The sequence below is a fragment of the Aptenodytes patagonicus genome, chromosome 12 (assembly GCF_965638725.1).
Source record: "Aptenodytes patagonicus chromosome 12, bAptPat1.pri.cur, whole genome shotgun sequence".
Taxonomy (NCBI): Eukaryota; Metazoa; Chordata; class Aves; order Sphenisciformes; family Spheniscidae; genus Aptenodytes; species Aptenodytes patagonicus.
Genome location: NC_134960.1, coordinates 6,745,351 through 6,769,732, shown reverse-complemented (window position 1 = coordinate 6,769,732; position 24,382 = coordinate 6,745,351). Strand labels below are relative to the sequence as shown.

At 38.4% G+C, this 24,382-nt stretch overlaps 1 protein-coding gene across 3 annotated transcripts in view; it reads left to right on the top strand.

Moving 5' to 3' along the window:
- The window catches only part of RNF130 (ring finger protein 130), a 56,016-nt gene that overhangs the window by 2,554 nt on the left and 29,080 nt on the right, over window positions 1-24,382 (top strand). For all 3 annotated transcript variants that reach the window (XM_076350149.1, XM_076350148.1, XM_076350150.1), the window contains exons 2-3: window positions 7,771-7,965; window positions 21,410-21,660. In XM_076350149.1, coding sequence (XP_076206264.1) covers window positions 7,771-7,965; window positions 21,410-21,660 — 446 coding nt within the window. The remainder of the gene's footprint in view (window positions 1-7,770; window positions 7,966-21,409; window positions 21,661-24,382) is intronic.

The window sequence follows — 24,382 nt, the reverse complement described above, 5'->3', positions numbered from 1 at the left end:
TGTACCTTACTGCTAAGTATTGTATGATGAATAACTTCAGTGAGAAAGCACATCAGGAATCATGAAATTGCAGACCTCAATTTCTGCAGTTTTGACATGCTGCAGTCATTAAAACTTTGCCATCAGTTGTTGGGGAGATTCAGTTTTGTCCTTCTGTTTGTCAACAGAAGACTGTTAAACACTGCAGCAGTTGTCTTTAAAGTTCTTATGCATTGTTCTGTGTAGGTTGTTATATAGTATACATTTTATTTTAATTTTGCCGAGGCACACTTCATGTGGCTTAAAAATATTTCATGTAGTAGGAAAGATTGGAATATTTTATGCTTTTAGTTAAGATGCTCTTGAACGCTTAAGGGTCTTATGTTTATATTCTTCCGCTTCTTTATATCTAGATTTGATAAAAGATGATGCTGTCTTGCTGAAAGCAATTGCTCTAATGCCTTTATCAGCCTGTTAATATTGCTGTAGAACTTGTTTGCAAAATATTTTTTTCTAATAGCTCTTAACACAAGTAGCTAGCACCGGCCTCTGCTGTTAGAGCAGTAAATGCTCTACCCTAATTCTCCTGTTTCCTAAGAAGAAAAGGACTCTACATCTGTTAGCAACTATGTTTGAAGATACCTTGACTCTGAAACTGCTTTGATGTCAAGCATTCACCCATTCATGGGCTATCCCTTGAAATTTCCATGAACGTGGGTGATCTGTTAGCACCTTGATGGCGTAGACTGGGGCATCCATGTTTTACAGCTGAAATGTCCTTAATGTCACATTTTTGCATGCTGCGTTAAGATCCCTTATTCATTGCCTGCAGGGAAATAAATGAATTTAGTAAGTCAAGATTTAGGGCCAATGATCTGCTGCTGAACATACACCATTTGTAATAGCACGGCCTGTGATTTTAAATGTTGTGCTCTGCGGTGTTTTTTGTTAACTTGTGTTCTTGAATATGCCCAATATCTTATATACTACTTTTTGAAGTTGCCAGTCCCATGTGATTACCCATCCTTTAAATCTCGGTGCATAATGATATATTCAATTACTTCTCCTGTTTCTTTAGCAGAATTTCTTTAATCGAATTCAACCTTGTCATGTTAATACATGTATTAAAACTCTTTCCCTGGTCTTTTTATAGACCCTTGTATGAAATTGATACTGGCTTTCAAAAGCCATGTTCCCCTGGAAGTGATATGGCAGTAATTAGCATGACCGCTTGTGAATGTGACTTGTGAAAGTGTAGCTCCAGGGAGCTGTCGCTCACAGTTGGCCATGGGGTGTAAATACAGCACCTGTGTACGCATATCTTTCCAAGTGCCTTAAATGCCTGATAGCAGCAGAGTTTCTCTATTATAAATTTCTCTTCTGTTCTTCCACTTCTAGTTCCTTTTCTTACTTCCTCTAACTTGTTAATCTTTTGTCATGACTTAAATAATTTCTTATTAGAAGAGCATTTTAAACAGCTTCTGGATATGAATGCTTGCAGATTATTAAAAAATGCTCCTCTCGTTCTGCATGGAAGGATAATGGTGAAATGCATCTTCACAGCCTAATGCAGCTTTTCTGATAGTTTAGTTCAGGTTTATATGATCTCTTCGGGGAGGTTACTGAGCACTTCTCATTCAGTCCCTTACTCTGTTATTTGTGACTTTGTAGAACCAGCCACTTCAGCCCAAACATCTCACAGCAGGTACCTGTGGCAGTGTCTGTACATGTACCATGTAAGTGTTCAGCCCTGTGCCACTCTAGTGTCCTCTGCTTTTGAGCATCTTTGGTATTAGGTGCCTGACTCCAATTGTGGTGCTGACCTTTAGGTGTCAGGCACATTCCTCTTGCTATGACAAACCAAGCTAGAAGCCATTGAAAACTCACTTTAATGATTGTTGGTAGAAACTGCAGCGCTTTGTGGCTTAGTTCCCTCAAAAATGTTCTCCATGGTGAACAGGATTCTTCTGTAACTATTGAGTCTGAGTTATTGCATGTCATTCCTGGGTTTGGATACATAATTGAGGACTGGAAATGTCAGCCCTGTGTGCTCTCAAAGCCCCCTCGCAGATGGTCAGACCTTGCCGGGAGGCGAGGTTTTATGCACCTTGGCTGGGAAGCAGGCAGGGTGGTTAGGACTGGAGATGGGACTGATAGGAGGTGAAATAGCAGCAGACTCAAAGCTAAACTTGAAAATATTAAGGCTCACTGAGCCAGTAGGTCAGGAACGAGGGGGTGAGGGGATGGAAAGGGACTGGAGTCCAAAGGGCTTGTGGGGAGGTGACGGATGTATGAAAGCTGCATTGGAGAAAGAACTCATAGAAAGAGGAGATCTCTGCTGAAGGGGTAGTAGGGTTGTGGCTGGGCAAGGAGACTGAGAATTTGAGGAAAAACATGTTAGAAAAAGGTGGAAGTGGGGAAGAAACAATATTGGCACAATGTTAGGAATGGAGGTATATCTTGTGCATGGTGCTGTAACTATAGCATTTTGTAGCATCTGACACTTCACACATGTTGTGTGAACAAGTTTTAGCTGCAGAAGGCTTAAAACGGCAGTTTCCTGGTAACTGCAGAGCTTTAGGTAACATTCAGACAGAATTTTGTGTTCCTTTCTTGCCCAGAATCCAAAATAATAAGCTTTAGGACAATGCAACAAGCAAATGCATCAATAAATATAGAGTAGTGGAAGAAAAATCTTGTGCGTGCATCTGTCCTTTACCGTTGGTCTCAGTATCCAGCTTAATTTGTAGTCATTAATTGACAACAAAAGTGGAGGTTATATAGCCATAATCGTAGTGTACTTACTGAGCTAACAAGATTAAATCTGAACTATTACAGGACTCTCTTAAGCTTCAGTGATTTTTCCTTTGTTTAACTTCTTCCCTGAAACAAGATTACCTCTTGTTCAAAGAGTTTCTTTTAGTGTTAAAGCCAGCTTTAGTCACAGCAATTACCTGAAATAGCTCTTGAAAATAAAATATTGCTGTACATAATTTGTTGACACAACTTTTAAAAAGTGGAGATTATAACTGGCTTGAATAAGGACTATATTGATAATAACACAAGTAGTAATACATTGAAAGAAAAGATATGTATTACATGTATTAAACCCTAATGGGACAGCAAATAACTAGTACCCTTCCTTGCAATAAGCAAGAATCAATGCTGCTGTGTTGCTTCTGTAAATTTCCCAGCTGAATTCCTTTTCTGGAAACTTTATCACAGGATTATAATTACTGTGTTGCACAAGGCTGGCTGTTTTGCCAGTCAGGTGTGCTACATAGCACCTTCCTGGGCAGTGCCTGCTGGAGGGAGGGAATGCTTTGGGGCACAGGCTGCATGGAACTGCATCTTCTCATGTGCTGTTTTCTTTCCCAACCAATCTCTTGATGTGCTGCCCCTCAAAATTTTGGTGGTGTCTTTCCACCTATTGTATTACAGTGATTGAAGGTCAGACTTTAAAATTATTTCTGTATGTGTAGCAGAGACAGACCAGCTCAGGCAACTGGTGCTGGCCTCAGAGAGTAGAGTATCAGCTGAGATGCAATCAATATCAAGATATCTGATCTTTTTTTTTTTAAAAAAAAAAAAAGAAAAAACCCATGGAATAACATAGTTAATGCCCAGGGTGTGGGATCGTGGCACTGGCCTGCTTCTGTGAAAAGGGGACAAAGTCTGATAACAGTCAGTGCAGCAACCTTGGCTAAAGTGGGATGTCACAGCTACATTCTAAGCAATGCAAGAGCAACATAAACACCTGGTATATGAGAGAAAGCAAACCCAGTCATGGTTCAGAAGTAGGAGACAGTCTGCATTCAGGCAGGTGTGTACTTACTTCTGGCAAAGCCTCTGACAGCTGACCTATTAATTTCATTTTTGCTACCACAAAATGGCTATCCCTCTTAGAGGGGGAAGGCTAAAGGACCTGGTTGAGCACTTGGAAAAGATGAGGAGGAAAGTACTGTTGCTGTTCTAATGTATGCTTGCTAATACTTCTTCAGTAGTTGAGAAAGCCTGGCTGGATCTATTGCTTTATTAACTATTTCTTTCACATGAATCCCTAAAATGCTGTCACAGACATCAGTCCTTTGGCAGGAAGGGCTCTTGAATTTAAAAAAATGCTTAAGGAGAAACAGTTACATGTGCAAGTTGAGCAGTCCTGTGTGCTCTGCAAGAGGAAACTGAAGCTGTCCTAAAGTTGAGAACAACTGTGCAGCCCAACTGTAGATACTTAAATCACACCTTCTGTAAAGAGGCTCTTCTGTGGTGTTGGGGCTTACGGTAGGAAGGGAGATATTTACAACATAGCTCTTTAACCCAGCAGGCTGCCACTTCTAACAGAAAACTGTTTTTTTGCCAACACATTCATGGTACATAGGTAGACATGGAGAGAGGAAAGGCAGAGTAAATAACTTACATTTCAAATAAGCTGGAAGAGTAGCACGCCTATAGGGAAACAGATGGCTTTCTGTATGCTTATATCTTCTGAAATTGTGACATTACATGAGTGACTTCTGATCATATCTTTCTATGTGCAAGTGATTTGTTTTAGAATAACTTTAATTTAATGTGAAGTTCCTTTTCATTCTGGCATGGACATCATCCAGCTAATACTTGCAAGCTCTAGTCTTTTAGATCCTAATTGGACTTTGGACAACGGAGCATAGATGGCATGATAATGGAGAGCTATCGATGACGGTTCTTGCTGACACTGTTCATTTATCTATGTCCCTTACAATGCCAACTGATGTGCCTGGCACGTTAGGTGTATCGCAGATGTTTTATTTTAGCCAGCTCGCTATGCTAGAAGGGTGACCGCGATTATAAGAATTTCACTCTTTTTCAGAGTGTATTAAGTCTATTGAAAAAACGAGCAGAAAAACTCAGACTTTCCACTATTGTTCCTGAATTTTATTTAGTTAAAAGTTAAAAGATTACTTAACATTTGTGTGGTGTAAATAGGATACTAATGTAAAGAAAAGTGGGTTGTGACTTTTTACTAAATCTCAAGTGACTTGCAGTTGTTCAGTTCAGGTTTATCTAAAACAACCAGATTTTCTTTAATGTTTTTGTATTACTTAAATAGTGCTAACATAATATTGTCAGCTGTTAAATTTTCATCAGGACATACTGAATCCACCTCGTCAGGAATAACATGCTGTATGCATTTGAGTGATGTTTGTTGGTCTATATCTGGAAAGCTATTATCTCTTAATATCTTGTTTCCTAATCCTGTTGCTCTATCCAGTAACATTTCATAGCTCTGTCCACAGCTCAGAGAGACTTTGATCTCTACTGTGGTAGAAAATTTTGTACTACTTTTCCCACAGATGCGGTTTCTGTTATCTCTTACTACTTTCTCTGTCGTTTTTTAAGCTAAAAATTTCAAGCTGTACAAATTTAAAGGTGCCTACGTAAATTTTTATAAAACTGAATTATATAGCAGACTTTTGAGAATGCTGCCTCCCTTTTCAAGGTGCCTTTTATTGCTTTTATGATTTTTCATTCTAATAGCCCATTACCCTATTTTTGTAGCCATTTTTGTTTTCACTTGCTATTTTAGTTTTGAGCATGATACATAATCCATACGATTACTGCTCTTCATCCATGCCGTATATTTTGAGTAAATTTATGTTGGCCATAGTGTCTACTTTCAGAGTTAATTTTGGCAGTTTGAGGAGATTCTGTGGAATTGTGGCCATTTATTGAACGGTATTTTCCAAAGGATGTATCACACCTGAGATTCTTGAATATGATTTCACTGGAGAAGGATGGGATTTTTAGCTTTCAAGGCTTGAGAAACTCCCAATCACACTCTGCTGGTGCTTTCCCCCTCCCACATTTTTAAGTGGAAATGTTCTGAACAAGGGGGAAGTGTGCATTAAACAGTAAACTGCTTTTATCTTAACAGAGGACATCAAGATTGCTTGCACATGTGCTGTTATGGTTCTATCACATTTTCAAAAAGGACTGTAACTCCTTTAAAAAATGTACTGTTCTCTTAAATTTAAGACTACAAAAACAAGCTACAAAAGTGCAGTCAATATGCAAGTGCGCTCCTATGATCATTGCTCTTCATGATGGCCGTCACCAGTGCTCCAAATCAACATGTGTGGATCAGTGCTAGCTAGCAATTTCCAAAGGGATTCGAGTAACAGTGTCAGGGCGATGGAAGAAAATACTCCATAAAAATCAGCTTCAAGCATCTATATTTCAGATTTTCCCTGATCCCTGTATAAAACAAAAGCACAAATACAAAAGTACAGCAAATAGCCCTCCGTGTCTGAAATGTCTAATACAGCCTTGAAAAACAATTGTGGAAAGGATGTGCTTATATCTGGCTCCCCACCCTCCTTCCAGGGGAACAGGGAGAGGCACTTCTTGTCCAAATTAAGAGATGCAACGACTTCCTGTACGGCTGCCACAATATAGATTCATCTGCACTAGTTTTCTTCAGGCAAGCAAAAGATTTTCTTCCTTGTTTCAGAAAAGATCCTTTAGCTGTTTGAATCTCCTTTGTTTTGTTATAGGTTTTAACCTGAGCTACGTTAAGCTGAGAATGCTTAAAAGATCTTTTGTTTCCAGCTGATATGTTAAACTGGATATTTTTTGTGGTAGACCTTTTGCTGAAATCCCATAGTCTGTGCTGAAGAACTCACTTCTTTAAAAGGAAAATTTTATGGGACACTTCATTTGAATTGCTGTAGGATTTGTAATGTTTTCAGAGCTATTATGCAAATAAATTTATTTGCATATGTCTTGAAAAATCACTGTTTATCCCAACCATTTTTAGTAGCCAAAGATTGTTACACTCTTGGCGTTTGAAAGGGTAAATATATTTGTATTATAAGTTACTGTTGGCTCTAAATTTCTAAAATCCTTTAATGATATGACCAGAGCATCAGACTAAACTGCGTGTTTCCAGTTGAGTAAACAGAAAAGTCTTTCATCAGTTTCAGCTGCTGTACTGTGGAGTTATCTTCTGCGTTGCATTTTGTACCTATTGTACATAGCTCTATGTGGCTTTCGGTTGTTCCAGGATATATTACAGCATCAGAAGGGACAAAAGAAGAGCTTTGCATACTGTTGAATTCAGACATCTGGCGTTTGCCGTTTCTGTTACTCTTCCTTTATACCATTAATACCTGTTTAGCTGACAACTTGAGTGCATCGTGTTTGCAAAACCATTTGTTTCTCTCTGAATTTGAATGCACTTCCTTGCAGACAAAATGTGCATGCATAAAAAGCTGATGTTGGCTGCTGGGGTTTTACAAGATCAGCTTTAATAGCGTCCTTTTTTCACAGTAGCCTGCACATGGCAGATAACTCTGAAATCTTGTTTTCACAATCTCCTTTGTTTAATTAGACTTCCCACTGCAGTGATATTTGTGGCTGCATTAGAAAGAAAAAAAAGTTATACTCCCCAGAATGACTGCTAAACAGCTGTTTCATAAATGCCTGTAGCATATGAACCATATTCTAATGTTTTTCAGCCTGTAGGCAGGTATTGATTCAAATGTAAATTCATTGTTCTAGCTGCACTAGAGTTAAAAATAGCTTGTGTTAGTGAGCCTAATTCTCGGGTATATAGTCACAGCTTTCAATGCGCGAGACGTTTTTTTTTTTAAAGACTTTCATAAGAATGCAGTTAGCTTTAGGCTTTATTAACAAGAGGATAGTGGCTTTCCAGTGCATAATAGTTAAGTAATTCAGCAAAACTTGGAGTTAGGCTTTTTCTTTTTTGCCTGTTTGAACAACTTGCCATCTGTGTAAATGTATTTCCCATTTCAGTTGCAGATCGCCTGGGCTGTGACCCTCGAACACGTTTCCAAGTTCCACCAAACACCAAGCAGTGGATTGCTTTACTGCAGCGAGGAAACTGTACATTTAGAGAGAAAATACTGAGAGCAGCTTCACATAATGCCACAGCTGTGGTCATTTACAACAATATATCCAGTGAAGAACCTGTCACGATGACTCATCAAGGTAAATAAAACTGAATCTCTTTCACTATAATTCTTTTTTGCCCGAGTACTCTTTTGCCATATAAACTATTGCTAAAGAGCTCTTGGCAGTGCACAGATGATGCTATTTGAAATAGGCTGTTCTCTAATGCTGTTTACATGTATGCAATATAGCGAAACAAGCCAATAATTCTGAAAAGCTGTTTTCCTTTAGCGTACGTTTTAGCCAATGAGGAACGCTTTCCTCTGCAGTGGGGTATGGGTGTTTTGGAGTGAGGAAATATCTGTAAGATCTTAGGAGCAATCCGTTTCAAACCTTTCTGAAGAAGAAAAGCTAACATATAATGGAGGGTCTAGAATTTTACATAGCATCTGTACCTGAAGAATTTTTATAGTAGCATGTCTTCAACTGACTGTTATGGTGGGGACTTTCAAATGTTAACAGTTACATCTGAGCTTGCATGCTTTTTCTTAATGACAGTTTACAGAGGGTTTTTTTCTACGATGTGTCTTTGAGTGCCACACAGGAATCAAAAAAACTTAGTGATTCAGAGAGCAGTCGCCTCTAAGTTGTCTAGAATTAGTCTATTGCTGGTCTAGAATAATGCTGAAAATCTGGATTTCTACAAATTTCTACTTTTTTAGGGCTATCTATGTGTAAAATTTCACTGTTACTAGTGAGTTACTTTAGCCGGTGGGAGCCTCATACATAAACATTTTCCTTGGTTAAAAATTATTTTCGCAATTTTGATAACTACATTTTTTGGTTTTCCTGAAGGTTTTCTCAATTTTGAATTTAGCTTAATCAGAAAAGGTATATTTCTATATTTGATGGCTGTACTGCTAGCTGATCTTTTTTTTTTTTTCCCCCTAGAATATTTTCAGTCCTTTTTCTTTAAGCATAGGGGGTTGCTTGGAAACTGGAATTTCCTAATTATTGCTCTGCATACTGTCACACAATTAGAATTGAATTCTTTTACTAAAAAAGTGCTATGGTTGCTTCTTTCTCTCTTTTTTTACAAGGGAAATGTCTTGTGGCTGCTTCTGGTTTAGTGGGCTTTGACCTTCCCAATTCTGTATACCACAGGAATTTTCCAGGGAGATTTTGACCTCTGTGTAGCACTTCAAAGCCTGTTGACAATCCATTTTTATCTTAGGTACCTTCCTTAGACATTTTTGCAAGCAATCTGCAGGCAAAAAGTCCCATATTCTAGTGAAACGCTTTTTACCACCTTCCTTTTGTGGTTTTTTGCCATTTCTCTCTCTGCTGATGTAGTACTCTCCTAAACCTTCAGCTCAGGTCTTTCTTTGAAATACCTGTAAGATTGTAAGGTCTGCAGTCTCTGTTTGGCAATGATTTGTGACTCCTCTTGTGGCCTGGAATACCTTCCTGTGGCAGAAAAAAGTACCAATAACAATACATTGTCAAATGTATTGTTTGTTATTACATTACTATTACATGTTAAATCATATAATGGGTTTGTTATAACTTTAATGCCTTCTTTCTCATAATGCTGTTAGATTTGGCAGGTGCTTTCATAGCAGTGGGATGGTGTTTGTCTTTTATTAGGAAATCCTAGTTCACTCAGTGTTTCAGCTCTGAAGACCAGTGTGTTGCCTTTGAAACTATAGCAATAGGTCCAGTGGTCCTGGTAGGTTGAAATAATGTCTCAAGTTACAAAATGTGAGAGCCGCTATGGGTAAAATCATGTCTTGTAAGCTAGCCAGGCAACTGTTTGGATACTTGATATTTGGAAAAAAGCTAATACTGTCTTCAGCATGTTGACTTCCAAATATTTATGGCAAGCTTTAAAAAAAAAAAAAAGTAATTAATGGAGATGATGTATATTTTTTTTCTTTGAGTATTTGAGATACTGGTTTTTAGCTGCATGTGCTCAGTCCCTGGTATGCTGGAATCTGTCACTGATTTGGGCTGTAGGCACTATCTCAAAATTAATATTGGACTTGAAGTGTTCAAACTATGCAACAGACTAAAAGTAATTATCTAGAACTCAAGTACCACCTTAGCACTGTGCTGTAATGAAGAGGAAAGTTGCTCCACAGCTTTTGTTTTGATTGCATTATGGTCATGGAAGGGATCTCCTTAGCAATCTGCGCTTTGCAGAGCTTCCTATAAATAACTTCCTGTTTGCTTGATATAAGCACTGCAAGTGTGTGTAACTGAGATGTAGACTAGTCCTTTGGTGTTAGCCTCAGCACAGCGAGGGTTTGGGATCCAGCATTCCCTTTGAGAATCATTCCAAGTGGGATGTAGGTTCATGAACCTATGCTCACGTGACAAGCCTATTCAAACAAATGTTGTACGTAAAGCAGTCTTGCACACGTTCAAGGCACTCTCTGGTCGTCTTTTTTCTGCCTTTTCAACCATATCACTGCTTGTATGCTTTTTAGATGGTGAACAACCACATCATCTGCTACTTAGATATTCCGGTGCACTACATCTCATCTCTTTTTACTATTTTCTATCCCTAAAGGTGAGGAGGAGTTGACCCTGTATATTTGATAGCTGTTCTGCTGCTGATTCAGTTAAATATGTGTTAAATAGAGTTGATATAAAGTGAAAATGAAGGTGAGCCACCGAGTTGGTCTTACTTCCATATGATGTCTAGGGCTCTGCAGTATTCCTCTATTCTTTTAAAAATGCATTCTTCACAAGACAATTTTGCAACTGTGTTATGATGACCAGGTTCATGGCTCTACATTTTCTTTCCGCAGACAACTGAAAATAGACCTTGTGTTATTTTATCACTGTAACATAATTTTTATACTGCTGCATACCAAACCTTAGGAATATTCTGTCTTCCTGGTGAAGCAGAGAGGAAAGCAGCAACTGCTGATAATGCACACTGTGTGAACTGCACGCTTTCCTACTTTGATATTTGCATGAATTCCAATCACCAGCTTAGGTAATGTCTGTGCTAAAAATAAGTAAAATATTATATAGATTTATGTATGTTGCCCACCTGCAGAGAGGCGTTTCCCTATGAAAAGAGCTCAGTAAGCAGTTCTCACCTATGGGATTAATATTTTATCCAAGTTATTTTATGCTTGAACACACATTTGAAAATTTTAATCTTATGGAAATTTGTTCGTACTCAACATATTACTTAGCAGAATGCAAATTCCTTCTGGTGGCTAGATAACAACTGTCACTCTTGAATCGGTCTTTCATCACCATGTCAAATGGTCAGTTTCTATTGCTAATATCAGAATTTCCTTTTTCTTGTGTGATAGTCCACTAAGTCTCTCCCCCTTCGACTTCAAGTTGAGTTTTAAAGTAGGTATTGACCCTAAGGAGTTGGTGAACTTTTTAAATATATATATATATTTCTGTTAATGTTATTTGCAACATATTCTTTTCTCTGTGTATATCCTTGTATGTATTACTGTGTGCATGTAAAATAAACTTATTTTACACATTCTTGTAGATGTCCTTTATCAACCTAAGTGAAGGACGTCCTTCCCAGCATAGGTTATGTTAGACTATGATATCACTGGCAGGAAGGCACTGTTATGAGTGGTTTTGCTTGCTACTTCTGTTGAAGCAGAACAAATATTGTTTAATGTAAAAAAGAGTCTATGTGGTAGAGAAAATATGTAGTAGCTGTCTCCTTTATAATCAGTTATGGGAATAGGAAGGACGTGCAGGTAAAATAGCATTTCAATTATTTTTTTTTGTTTGTGTGTGGTGCAGACAGTCCTGTCAAGTACAAAATAGTTAAATTTTATATTGAACTTATGTATTAAAATCTAGACTTTTATTTGGATTTATAGAAAAGAATATAAGCCAAAGAAGCCTCTAAAGTTAAAATTTCATACTCAGAATTTATGAAACAAATATAAATAGAAAAATACAAACAAATATAGAAGAGTGTCAAAATGAAGCTGCTGGATTCCAATAACTACTGTTCATCAGTGCTGAAGAAATTTCCTGAAGGGTTTAAACAATTCTAATATAATACCTTTTTCAGAGGATTTACCTGATACAGGTAAATCTTCTGAAGTCTTTAGGACAAGCTGCAGACATCTTGATCAGGATCAGTCTTCACTGCACTTCTAAAGAAACGATGCATTCGTTCTCTGCAAGAAGGTGTTCCGTGATGTGCGCAGAAGATGACATTTCCCTGCCGTAGTACCGTGGGAGGGCTGCCCAGCAGTGGCTCCCTGAAACAGCTTCCTTTCAAGGGGAGGATTTCTGATGGCCCTCCGTTTGCTTAAAAAGCACACTAGCAGAGGAAGCAAGGTCTGTACTTGCTTTGAACTGTGACAAAACTGAATGCATTTTATGTGGATTATTTTAGGTCACTGGGCCAGAGACAGGAGGGACAGGAAGTAATTTGGAGTTGTTGCCATCTAATGGCTATTCCATGTTCTTGCCCTAATTCGGAGTGGGTAGAGTAGACTGCAGAGATCGGCAGTCGAAAGGCCACTCTCCTCTGTTGTGGCACTCTCGCTGCGTGCAGCACATCTCTTCCTCTGCTGCTTGCCTTTTTCTCACAAATGTCTCTTTATGTAACTGTAAGCTGAACTGATGTGTGAAAGCTATGGCAGGGTGCGTGGCAGATTATCTTGCACAAATGTGGGCTGACGAATATTTCAGCTCTATACCAAATCCACTGAAAAACTTTCCCTGGATTACTGAGATCTACTTTTAGTCTACAGCTCAAAACTAATTTTATTGTATATTACAATATTGTTGTTTATAATTTATTATTACTAATTTACCCTGAAATATTAGTGAAAAGGAAGGAGAGGTGAGTCATTAAAGTTGCAGCTTTAAAAAAGGCAAAACAATCAATAGTCTAACCATAGTTTACATATCTTTGATAATTTTGTATTGTTTATATTTGCTAATGGAAAATGAGGAACAAGTGTCAACAACATTATAGTTAATCCTGTTTCCCACTGCATTTCTTGGAGGTGTATCCATCAGGAAAATCTGTCATACAGTAGATGGAGGTGTCTGACATTTAACAGGATGTGGAGAGGAATGTGTTCGAAGCACAGATTCTGGACCATAAGGAAGCACTTGTCTCTTCAAGATAAGCCAGGGAAACCCCTTTACAAAGCTAACGTAGCCTCAGTGCCTTGCAGAACTTCTTACCAGTGGTTCTGCATGGTATATGCCTCATCCACAACTGAAATAACAGCAGTTAGGCTCGTTTTTCCTTAGCCAGCTGAAAGGGTAATTAGTTCTGTGACTGTGAAAAGGCCCACGGGACTGTTAGTGACTGTAAGTAATTACATTCTTTTTCTTATCCAAAGTCTGAGCTCCAGCAGCAGAGTAATTCCCAAAATCTATGGATTTGGTGGGATCAAATTTATGATATTAATCTACAAATATGCTCTCTATGAAGCTCTAAAAATATTTTGTAGTGTCCTTGAGTAAGGCTCTCTTGCCACTTCTCTTTTGGGTTTTGCTGAATTTGTTTGGAATGACTGTCCAGATTGATGAATCTGTATGGAAGTTGTCGTGTCTGTAGGTAGAAGAAAATAACGTGAGCATCACAGGCTACCCTCATGAGAAATCCCTGGGTTTTTTTAGCTCCAACTTCCATTAGTGGGAATACAAACTGCTATCCAGAAATATCGAAATGGGAGCCACCTACCAGCACCCGGTCACATTACAGAATGCAAGATTACAGAGACTTGTAGTTACCAAAATCCAAGTGTGTCTTAAATTGATGAATGGACCAATAAGGTCACATTACATTAACATTATTGATTAATCAAGAATGTGACACTGTAATCAATGATTGGGTGTTGAATCCAGATCTAAGGTAACAGGTTTTGGACATTGTTCAGAAGTATACGTGGAGAAAGGTTGTTTTCAAATAAGCAGAAATATCTTTTGACACTTATTTCGGAAATATGTGAAATTGTGACATGAGGAACCTTTTATCGGTAATGTGTCATGTTAGGATTACACCATTTCCCTAGTCAAAACTTAAGTGAACCGTCTGCTTTTTATTAATTTGCGTTTGTTCAAGGTTTGAATATAAAATTTGGTGTACTTTGTTAGCATACTAATACCTTAACAGTAAAACTATTCATTAAATAGGACTGCAAATGCATTTTACTCACCGTAATACATAGTTAAATGCCTTGTAAAACTATGTATGAAATAAAGAAAACTGTGCACAGATTGTGGAAAGGGGATGATAAAATGATAAATTCCTTTGTACAAAGTTTTTTTTTTATTATTCCCGCATTATTTAAGTGGAATGTCCGTTTCCTTTTCAAAAAAATTGTAATGCAAGTAGAAGCGAAGAAGCATCGCTAAAAGAGAAAAACGTTGTGTGAAATGTCTGTAAAATCATTGCAACATCTGTCTGCTTTTCCCTTATCTAGGCTGGTTTTTCCCTAGTGTAAAGAACCCAAAAGGTCACATGCATTAAAAAATATACATAACTATAATTCCCAGAAGATAAAAGTCCTTCTACAGAAAGGGAATAAGCAATATAAGTAGAATGGTCAAGGCAGTCAAAAGTGAGGGGGGAAAAAAACAAACAAACCCCCGAACCCAGTGTCCTTACCATTTTGAGTGAACTCTGCTACAGCTCTGGTTCCAGAGATGTATAAATTCTCCCTTTTGGTGCTCCCCTCTTCTCAGCCCAGCCATGAATCTGTCCTCCCGGTGCCCATCAGAAGCATTGAAGTAGTGTATTTTTGCTTTCAAAAAGCAAGACGGGGCAGAGATTCAGGAACTTGTGGGAGGCTTAGAGAAGAGGTCGGTACATCTTGTAGCTTAATGAAAGGATCTTAATTCTTCTAACAGTGCTTAGTGTCATATGACTTACGATAGAAGATAAAAAGGAGCTCTCTGGGTGAGATTAGTGGAGAGGAAATGATCTGCAGTGAAGCTGAAGTCTAATACCTCTCTTCTACATACTAATACTGCATTGTATCTTTGAGAGACTGTGTCAGTTTTCTTGAGTGGGGTATGCTGGGTGTAGCAGAGACAGCTGGCCCTTGTCAAGCTTGAGCAAATGCAGGGTCATAGCTCCACCATCTCACGTGTATCAGCATGATTGGGACTTGTGAATGAAGCAGGAGGATTTAGCTGTGACTCCTGTTTTGATCTTACGCAGATCTTTCCTTAAGAAATGTCTCCGTGAGTGTCAGAATAGAGCAATTGGGTTATGAAATAATGTGTCAGCAGTTGTAATCTAAATATGGCCCAACAGTTTCATCAACTGATTTTGCTATTTAGCTCTCCTTTTAGGAACTCTTGGTTATAGTAGGTTAAAAAGCTGATGTAAAATATGGCGAGAACATTATTCTGAAGCATCGTTTCTTGTTTAATGAAGGAGGGCGGGCATTGGAAAGATCATTCCTGCTTAGAAGATTATTATTTATCACCTATGGATTTAATAATTTAATGCGCTACAGGCTAGTGCAACAAGAATCTGATTAGGCTTTAATATTTGTTTTGACGTTAATTGTGTCACACCCATCTTTGGAAAGCTGCTCTTGCTGTTTCTGGTTTTCTAATCATATGCCTCAATCATATGCCTGTTTTTCTTAAAGGAGCAGAACTTTGTGAACATCCATCACATGTCTATTACCAGTACAGCAATGCGTGGTACATTTCAAAATACTAAAGTGTATGTAGGCATGTTTAGAGGGTGTAGTGCAGTGCCGTTTCTTAGCCTGGCAGAGTAAAATCTGTGGAAGCTCTTTTTGCTGCAATCAAAGAAGAGTTTTGAGCGTTCTTCAGACATAACTTAACTGTATTTCAGTTGCAATTCATAGAAGCCTGGTCCTCACTTTAATATCTACTTCCTTGTCCTCTTAAGTGGGCAGTCAGAATTCAAGTTTTAGCCTCAGAAGATTTTTTTTTTTTTTTTTCTTCCCCAGGTTGTTTTGCATAGGTTTGTGTAGCAGACACTTGTGATTTCTGCAAACATCTGCTCAATGTTTTGGGATAGCTAGTTGTTCCACTGGTTGTGTTTAACTGATGCATCCTGTGAAAGCCTAACTTCTAGGTAACAGTTTCATGTACTGCTGTCCTTTACAATTTTCTCACTGTAGTGTTATAACATCTGTTCTAGTGTCTGACACTACATAAAATAGGCATCCTAAAGTAAATGTTTACATACAGACAAGAATTCAACGTTTTCAGTGTTATAAAGGCAACAGGAAGAAAAATGTTTTAAAATGCTATCCAGTCTCATTTTAAAATTGATGTGTATTCTTGGCATTAAATTCTTGCCTTGCTTAGAACTAAATAACTGAGAAATATTACGGGTTTTTTCTGTTTTCAGAAGTATTTGATTTGGGACATCTCAAACAACGTATTTTACTCTTGAGATTGCACTTGTGTGTTGACAGCTTGGATGTGCTCTTGTTTACTTTCTGATTAGATCAAAATAAAAATATGTGCAGCTAGACCTGTTTTAATCACTCTGAAGCTATGCCAAGGCTCTTCCTCTTGGTGTCTGCTTTTCCAAAAACCTGTTTTAGAATGTAGGACTTGTTCTTCACAACGAATTTCTCTGGTTTGTATCAGACTAAAATTTTAAGGTGTCTGAGTAATTTGTGTATTTTTCCCCAATGTTGTTAAGTACTATGGAATTTGTATTTAAAAGCTGTGCTCCTCAAGCCCACCGTTTCTAGCAGTGCAGCTTTGCATGCAGCTCAGTATGCCTTTTCCCCTCCCTCACCTCACCTTGTGGGTTCCATGGATTATATCCTCTGTGGCTAAATCCCTTACCTTGCAGGGGTAATTCTTGCTTCTGCCTCTGCTCCCTTGCAGCTCAGATGTCTTCTGGTGTTTCCATGAAACTCGCGATTGGTCTCTCAAAACTTCATATATAACCATAGCACTTCATTTGTGCTTTCCTGTTTTCTTTGTTGACGTTTTGTGGGATCCCAAATTCTGTTGGACTGGTTTCACTGTTACTTAATCTTATTCCAAGAAATCTGTCACTCACAGTAATAGGACTGATCCTTTTCCTGGGTACTGAATAGTGTGTGTTGCTGTATTTTTATTTCTGATATAACGTGTTAAGAAATGCTTAGCATACAGTCATGGGATTTTAATAGAAAATAGGGAAGTGTGGTTTGTGAAGATGGGCAGTTTTATTTCCAATTACATTATCACTATGATGTTCCGATTGTTGCAGTCAAGTAGGCAGTGGCATTTCAATGTCTGAATCATGCCCTGAATCCAGCCTACAAGTGTCTGTCTGCACCATTCTTTACCTTTGTTAGGAAGGTGGGGATTTTGTTTGCTTCTTTTTAAGGAAGTACTCTGAAATTTCCACCAGCAGAATTATTCACATAAATGTGTGTGGAGTTTAGGTTTTTCAGACTGAAGTAATGAAAGAATTCAGTTACAATTAAATACTGTATGCTATTTAAAGAGAGAATTATATTCTTTCGCAAGCGTGAGATAGACTGCACTCATCTGCTTCATGCTGTGTCTGCAGCATCAGCAGGCACTATCAAAGACGCAGGAAATTACAAGGACTTTAGCTGAAAATATCAGCCATGAGAAAAGTGCTAACCTTTGTTATAAGTATCTGACTTGATTCTCAGTTCTCTGCAAACCTTGTTACACCAAATCAAAATAGTTCAGTGCCTCTTACAGGTGGTCCAGCATTTGCCATGCTTGAGATGGGATCTCACGTTTTGCCCTCCCCATCTGCGAGAAGGTGGTTGAAGCATTGCAGCAGTAGCAGCAGTTCGGTGCCAGGTTGCTCAGATGCCCAGGAGGAATTGTCTCACCTGTCCTTCTTCCCGAGTGTTGACCAAACAGCTCCTTGGGCTGTTCACAAGCCCAGGAAAAAAAAATGAGCTGTTTGGCAGTTGCATTTTGCCAGGCTGCCATTCCCTGCATCTTCCAAGGGACGGTAGATGGATGGAAGGTGTCTGAAGCCTGCTCTTTGAACGATGCCTGTCTTTAGCTTGGCGTCCTGGCCATAGTTGTCTATATTTTGAGCTTCAGACAAACATTTAGTAGTCAAGAATCAACAAAACAAACACAAAAGGAAACAATTATTTGCTTCTGATGAGACTAGTAATTTTTCTTTGAGATGACTTTCTATTGACTTTCTAAATGTGCTCTTTTAGAATTGCTAGGAGATATGGATAGATTAGTGAGACAGCAAAGCAGTTTCCTTAGGAGCTCTACAGGAAACTTCTGGATGTTGCTGTTTTTCCCGTCTTCTTGTTTTTAGTGTCTTCTCAGCTTTTAAGTCCTTCTCTGTTCTCCTTTCCCAAAGTAATATTACACAGATTTAATGATTAATTGCAACTTCATCCCTTTTCATACATAGAGTTGTATAACTATCCTAATTAAACATGCACATGGTAAAATTGCAAGCTAGAAAGATCTGTCTGGGCTTGGATGATAGCAATTAAATGATTTATATTTACAGGCATCAATATTTATCTTATGCCTATCGTCTGTCCTAGCTTGTCATCTGTGGTTGAGTGTGTAGTTCATTGGCTTTAGTTAGCATTCCAGCTTCTTTTCTCTGGACACTGTGTTCTTGGCTGAGGAGAGTATTGCTTTTCATAAGATTATGTAGTAAGACCATATTCTGACATTTACAAACACTGTTAATCTTTCTGTGTTCACCTGAGGATTTTTTTTTCTGCTTAAGTTTCAGAAATGCAAGGTTTCAAGGAGCTTAAAATAAATGAGTCAGTGTCTCCTGCTGCCCCCAATTGTTCTCAAACAGGGAGCTCTTGCTAAAATTATTTAGGGTGATGCCCCTGACAAAAATACAGATGAACCAAGTCCCAGTTTCCACTAAGCTTCAGTATGTTAAACAGGCACAATTTATTTTTCTTTTCTGCAGTTCTCCTTGGCTCTCTCAGGGTCAGAAGCAGCAGTAGCACTTTGGCTGTTCCCAGTTGAGTCATTTGGAATGCAAATCACTTTACAGTGATGCCAGAGGTTCCCTTTGTGCTGGGCTTTATATAAAATGCATGACAGATTGTCAGCTTTGTCACATTCCCTGGGCAGCAGGGAATAGGTAGAGGCTTCAGCTTTTGATTCGGACAGAACTAGACTAGTATCGGAGGATCTTAGTCAGCTTTGCTTTGTAGATAACCATAAATCATGCCAGAATGCTACATTACATAATTCCTCAGTGCAAACAAATACCTACTGGGGAAGGTTAGCAGAACATGGGTGTGGGGGAATACAGTCCCCCCGCACCCTTCCCCACCCTTCTTCGCTATCCGAACTAGATAGGAAGAACAGAAGTGAAGCCTGGGGAAAATATCAAGCAGTATAAATTATCTGCTCTTGATTGATCTTGCACCATCTGAGCTGCAGGCTTTTGGGGTTGCAGGAGCACGTGCTGCATCTACATACAGAATCTTGCAGGAAAGGTGGCTCTTGTCCTGTAATTAAGCGCTGCAAGTCTGGGCAGGGACTCTCTTACCAACTGGACAAATAGGAATCCAAGTAGATTTCCTCTGAAAATGAAGTCAGTGGTGGATTTTTATCCTGTTTCTGAGCTTTGCTGCCTATTAAGTATCTTGGTTAGTTTGCATGAAACCAAACTCAGTATGTCTCGAACTGAAGTGTCTCTGGAGAGTTGGACTAAAGTGGACCTTGTGTGAATCTGTGATATACTAGTGATTAAATAAGTTGTATCCATAAATTGTATTGGGCTTTGGTTGCTATTGAAAGCTTTTGAGTTACTGTGACACTTGTTTCAAAAATACTCCTTCAGAAGGAAACACTGAACATTCTTTTCCTACTTAGACGCATGTTACTAGGACAAGGCATGAATGTCTTTACCACTTCAATTTCAGATAAAGAAAAGTTGAAATTTCTTGGGGAAAACAATTCTGGAGCTGTGGAATATTTTTTAAATTATTGTGCAAATCTTAATTTCTGAGATTATCAGCTTTGATTCTTCTGAGTAGTTCTGTCAGCACAATCCACAACACCGATGTTAGGGAACTTGCTCTGAAAACTGAGGGTAATGACTGTAAAAGTTACTATTTGGCATGGTGAATGGAAAAAGTAATGAGATAACTTTTAAGACTGTTACACAACTCTATTAAAGCCCCCATTTTGGAAAATTCTGTAGCTATCTGGGTCTGTCACCCTGACCTACTGTGCCCTGTGTTTCAAAGATGCTGCTCTTTTGGGTCTTCTACATCATTTTGTGGATACAATAACTTCTTAAAAATCAGATTTTGATTAGAAGACTTTGAACAAATTCCTTGTGTTAAAATAGTACCTCATGTTCTCTCTTCACTGTCACACTAGGTTCTCTGTAACTTAAATCCACTCTAAATCCAGAATTTTGGTGCTGAAGTCACTTGCATTATACAGTTCCTCTCTGAGGGAATGTGAATTGGAGCAAGCAGATGGAGCAAACAGATGAGCAGACTTTGTAAGCATTTTGAAAATAGGTCTTGAAAGGGGTTTTAGTATAGGAAGCAAATAGATCTGGATGAATAAGAATGGCTCAAAGGCTTTTTTCTTTGTGGCTTTGGCTTGCCTATAAAGTTTGCTTTCTTTGAACTTAGATCAGAATTGCCCTGAGTTCAAGATCCTCTTTTTTTATGGGGCTTCTGCTTCTAAAACATGGGTGCTCTCTCTGCTCTGCAGGTGATTTCATTCTTTTTCAGCAGTCTTGTGGTTTAATTCTCTTACTATTTTTGTGCCAAGAATTTTCCATTTGGGACAGGAGGTAGTCTAGAGGCAGGACACTATGAAAACCAGATGGGTTATGCATTCAAAATGGAGCTGATGAAGCTGGCAGCCTCTTCGCGATCTTATCAAGTGTGTCTTTGTATGGGTGATAAAACCAGCACTCAAACTTCTGCCAAGTTTTGTTGGGTTTTTTTTTTTAATTTCTCTTCTGCTTTGCAGCCAGACTTACTCACTTTACTTTCACTTCTGTCTGAAGTGATGCAGGTAGAAGTTTGGCTTTGCTGCTTCTGCGCTGCAATTGTGATTTACAGGTCCGTGACAACTGTGGTGGCATATGAAAGCCTTGTAACCACGCAGGGCAACTTGCATAACTCTCCAGAGCAACTTGTATGCAGCACTGTGTATACCAAGACCATTCCAGCAATATCACTGAACTCATGTTCTAAATGCTTTTCTGAGAGTTACCTGTTTAGGTATTAACAGCTTCAAATCTGGAATAAATGTACCTTTTAAAGCTAGTTCAGACTGCACACAGTAATTATAATGTGGGAAGTACTGTGTAACCACTGGTAGAGATCTGTTACTATGTGTGGAGCCACAGACAGTTTGCATGTTAATGCCCTAATTTGAAAATCTGGGTTTGAAGGACAAGCCATGAGTTGCCCACACTGCCCAGTAGTGTGTTCCTTGTGCCATAGATGGCTTACATTACATACATCTCTAAGTTGTCAAATGGCTTTGCATTTGGAAAATCTTGTGAGCAGCATGCCATGTTAATTTTAAATGTAAATTAAATGTTTTTCTCTTTTTATAGGAACTGGAGACATTGTTGCTGTCATGATTACAGAATCAAAGGTTAAGGAGATCCTGAATTATTTGGAAAAGAATATCTCTGTCCTGATGGCAATAGCAGTGGGGTCCCGTGTTCCTCCAAAAAACTTCAGTCGGGGCTCTCTAGTCTTTGTGTCAATATCATTCATTGTTTTGATGATAATTTCTTCAGCATGGTTAATATTTTACTTCATCCAGAAGATCAGGTACACAAGTGCACGTGACAGGAATCAGGTAAGGGGACTCCTTTCTTCTGTAAGTTCTGGAGGTGATAACTTCTGTATACAGTAGTCAATAAAGAGCAAATCATTTCTAAGGAATGTCCATCAAACTAGTGTTCAGAATCTCTTTGTTCCAAGGCAGAGCATGTTCCTGGACAAGGATTTTTATATAGCAAAGGGTTTTCATCCTGAGCAGCACCAGTACAAGATCATATTACATGACAGGAAGGAATAGAATTGAGGCAAAATATTTGGGTTTTAATGAGTATAAGTCCAAGAGGAAGATAGAATCTATGTTGGCTGCATAATACGTACTGTATGTACATTGGGAATGGGGAGTAAAGTTAAATTGTGAATGAACTTGTGTAGCGTAGGGGAACACCGAGCTGATGTTATGAATTCTATCCATGTTATTAAAGATAGCTTTAGTAATAGTTAAGGTAATTCAGAAGTTGTATAAAGGTATTTCCAAACTATAATCTCACATGAATGTTAGAGTAAGAAAACTAAGGTACAGAGGTGCTTAGTGACCTGCACGAACATTCAACTTTATTCAAGATTACGCCTGGTAGGACTGCCTGATTCCCCTGGTCATATATTTTAAGTAAAATTTTGTCCAATATGCCTTTCTTACCTTCTTTTTCAACTCTTAATTTGTTTAAGAACTGAATTAAGTATCACCATACTCAGAGATCTTGACTAAATCAAGTCATCAACTCAAATATGGATTAAACTTTAGAAGTAAATGTTTTACTAGTGTGGACTTAATGACCCACTGCCTCCATAGTGTGCCTTGGCTTTTACTGAGAAGGGTCAGTAAACCTCAGGAAATCCGCTGTGCTCTCTTTGCCTTTGTATCTCTCTGTCAAGGCTAACTTACAATGCTGCTGACCTCTAGTCACTGCCCCCCCTTCCCCCCTGAATTACAGCTAATACACAGGAGCTCACTGTGAGGCAGTGCTTTGGTGTTTTGTCAAACCCCAAACAAATGCAAACTTATAAAGCCTCAGTTGTGACAAAGGATTTCCTTTTTAGTTTCTGTAAATAGTGTCTGATGCTGCAGGTCCCATGGGCATCCTGTAGATTTTCCTAAGGATGTCATTCTTAAATGACCACGCTGTAACTGGTACTTAGTGTGGTCCCTTGGGATGGTGAAAGTTTAAATATAACTGTTACTCAATGAATGTCTGTGGAATACTAAATTGTGCCTTCTGCATCCCCTACATGGTTCTAGTCTTCTTCCAAATGTCCGTGTTTCAAAACAGTTGCTCCATGGGGAAAGGGCTCTTTTGACCTTTTTTCTTTCTTTAGATTTTTACGAAGGTCAGGAGAAACTTGATGAAAATTTTATGTGGTTTAAAAAGCTGAGGTTATTAAACTTTAATAAGAAGGTGGCGACAGCTACAGGTTATTTTTAAAGAGCTTTGAGAGCTTTCACTGAGAGAAGGCTGTACTGTTAGTGATGAAATAACTTGTTTTAGCCTATGATTTTGTTTTTAAGTTATGTCAAGGCACACTTAAAAAATCATCAAAAACGTGCTATGTTTTGTAGATAGTGCAAATAGATACTGGTATTTCACATCATTACTCTTGCACACTTCCGCCAGAGGTATGAAACTGTTGCATGTGGTGGTGGCCTTTTCCATCAAGACAGTTCTGGGTTTTAAAAGCAAGCATATGCTGTATGCCTATGCCCTAACTTATCAAAATAGCAAATCCTGAGCATTTCCAATGTTAGCATAAAAAAGTATTTATTAAAATTAGAAAATGAAGAGATGGATCTCTTAAATGGAAGAGGTGAAAGTTATTGTTTAGCGAATTTATTTACATAAGAGAACATGTATACATTTTGGAAGAGTTTTGCTGAAATATTATGCTTCCAATAGGAATATAATCTTTCTTTAAGATTTCTTGTAGTGCAAATACAATCATATGCAGTACAACTATATATAAATACTACCCACAATTACTTACTTGGTAGTGTTGAGCATTTAAGTTAAATGCCTTTTCAGCCTTGTTCCTCTTTTAGTATTCACACTTCTGGTTATGCAATGATTATCTGCTCCAGCAGTGTGCCAGTGTGTTCTGTGTCGTTAATACTCAGGCCAATATGCTTGTTCCAGGACATGTAATTTAGATCTGCTTAAATTGACCGATTTCTCACATGTTGAAGTTAGGGTGAGATTCTGGCTTCAGGAAGCATATAATTTCTCCATCCCAGCTCTGTTTCTGATGCTGCATTTCCAATGTGGGTATACTGCAGTAGCTGGGACTGAGTATCTGATTTATTTTTTTCAAATCCACACTAAAAAAAATACAAAATAAGAGCTGTTCTTCTGTGGAAACCACAAAAAAAAATGTGCTTATGTAGTTCTAGAATAACAGTGATACAGTTGGTTGTGGTGGACTTCTGAGGTCTTTGTGTTTCTCAAATAAAAGCAGCCTTCTTAGTTTCAGTTTGTATGCAGAGAAAATGTATGATACAGGAGGGTACACCTTATGAAGGATTTGATTTTCAACTGAATAGAAGGTGAGCACAAAAAAAGCACATTTGTTTCAAGCTATATGGGAGGTTTTGATAGGTGTAGTTTCACCTTTCATTCTCAGAAACATCCCATCTCTTTCAAAGGCAGAGTACTTAGTACAAGCTGGAGGTGAAGGATGAAATACATGAACTTCCCTTTTTCCAGTCAATGTAAACCAAATCTGATGTCTCAGGTTCCTGAAACAAGAAG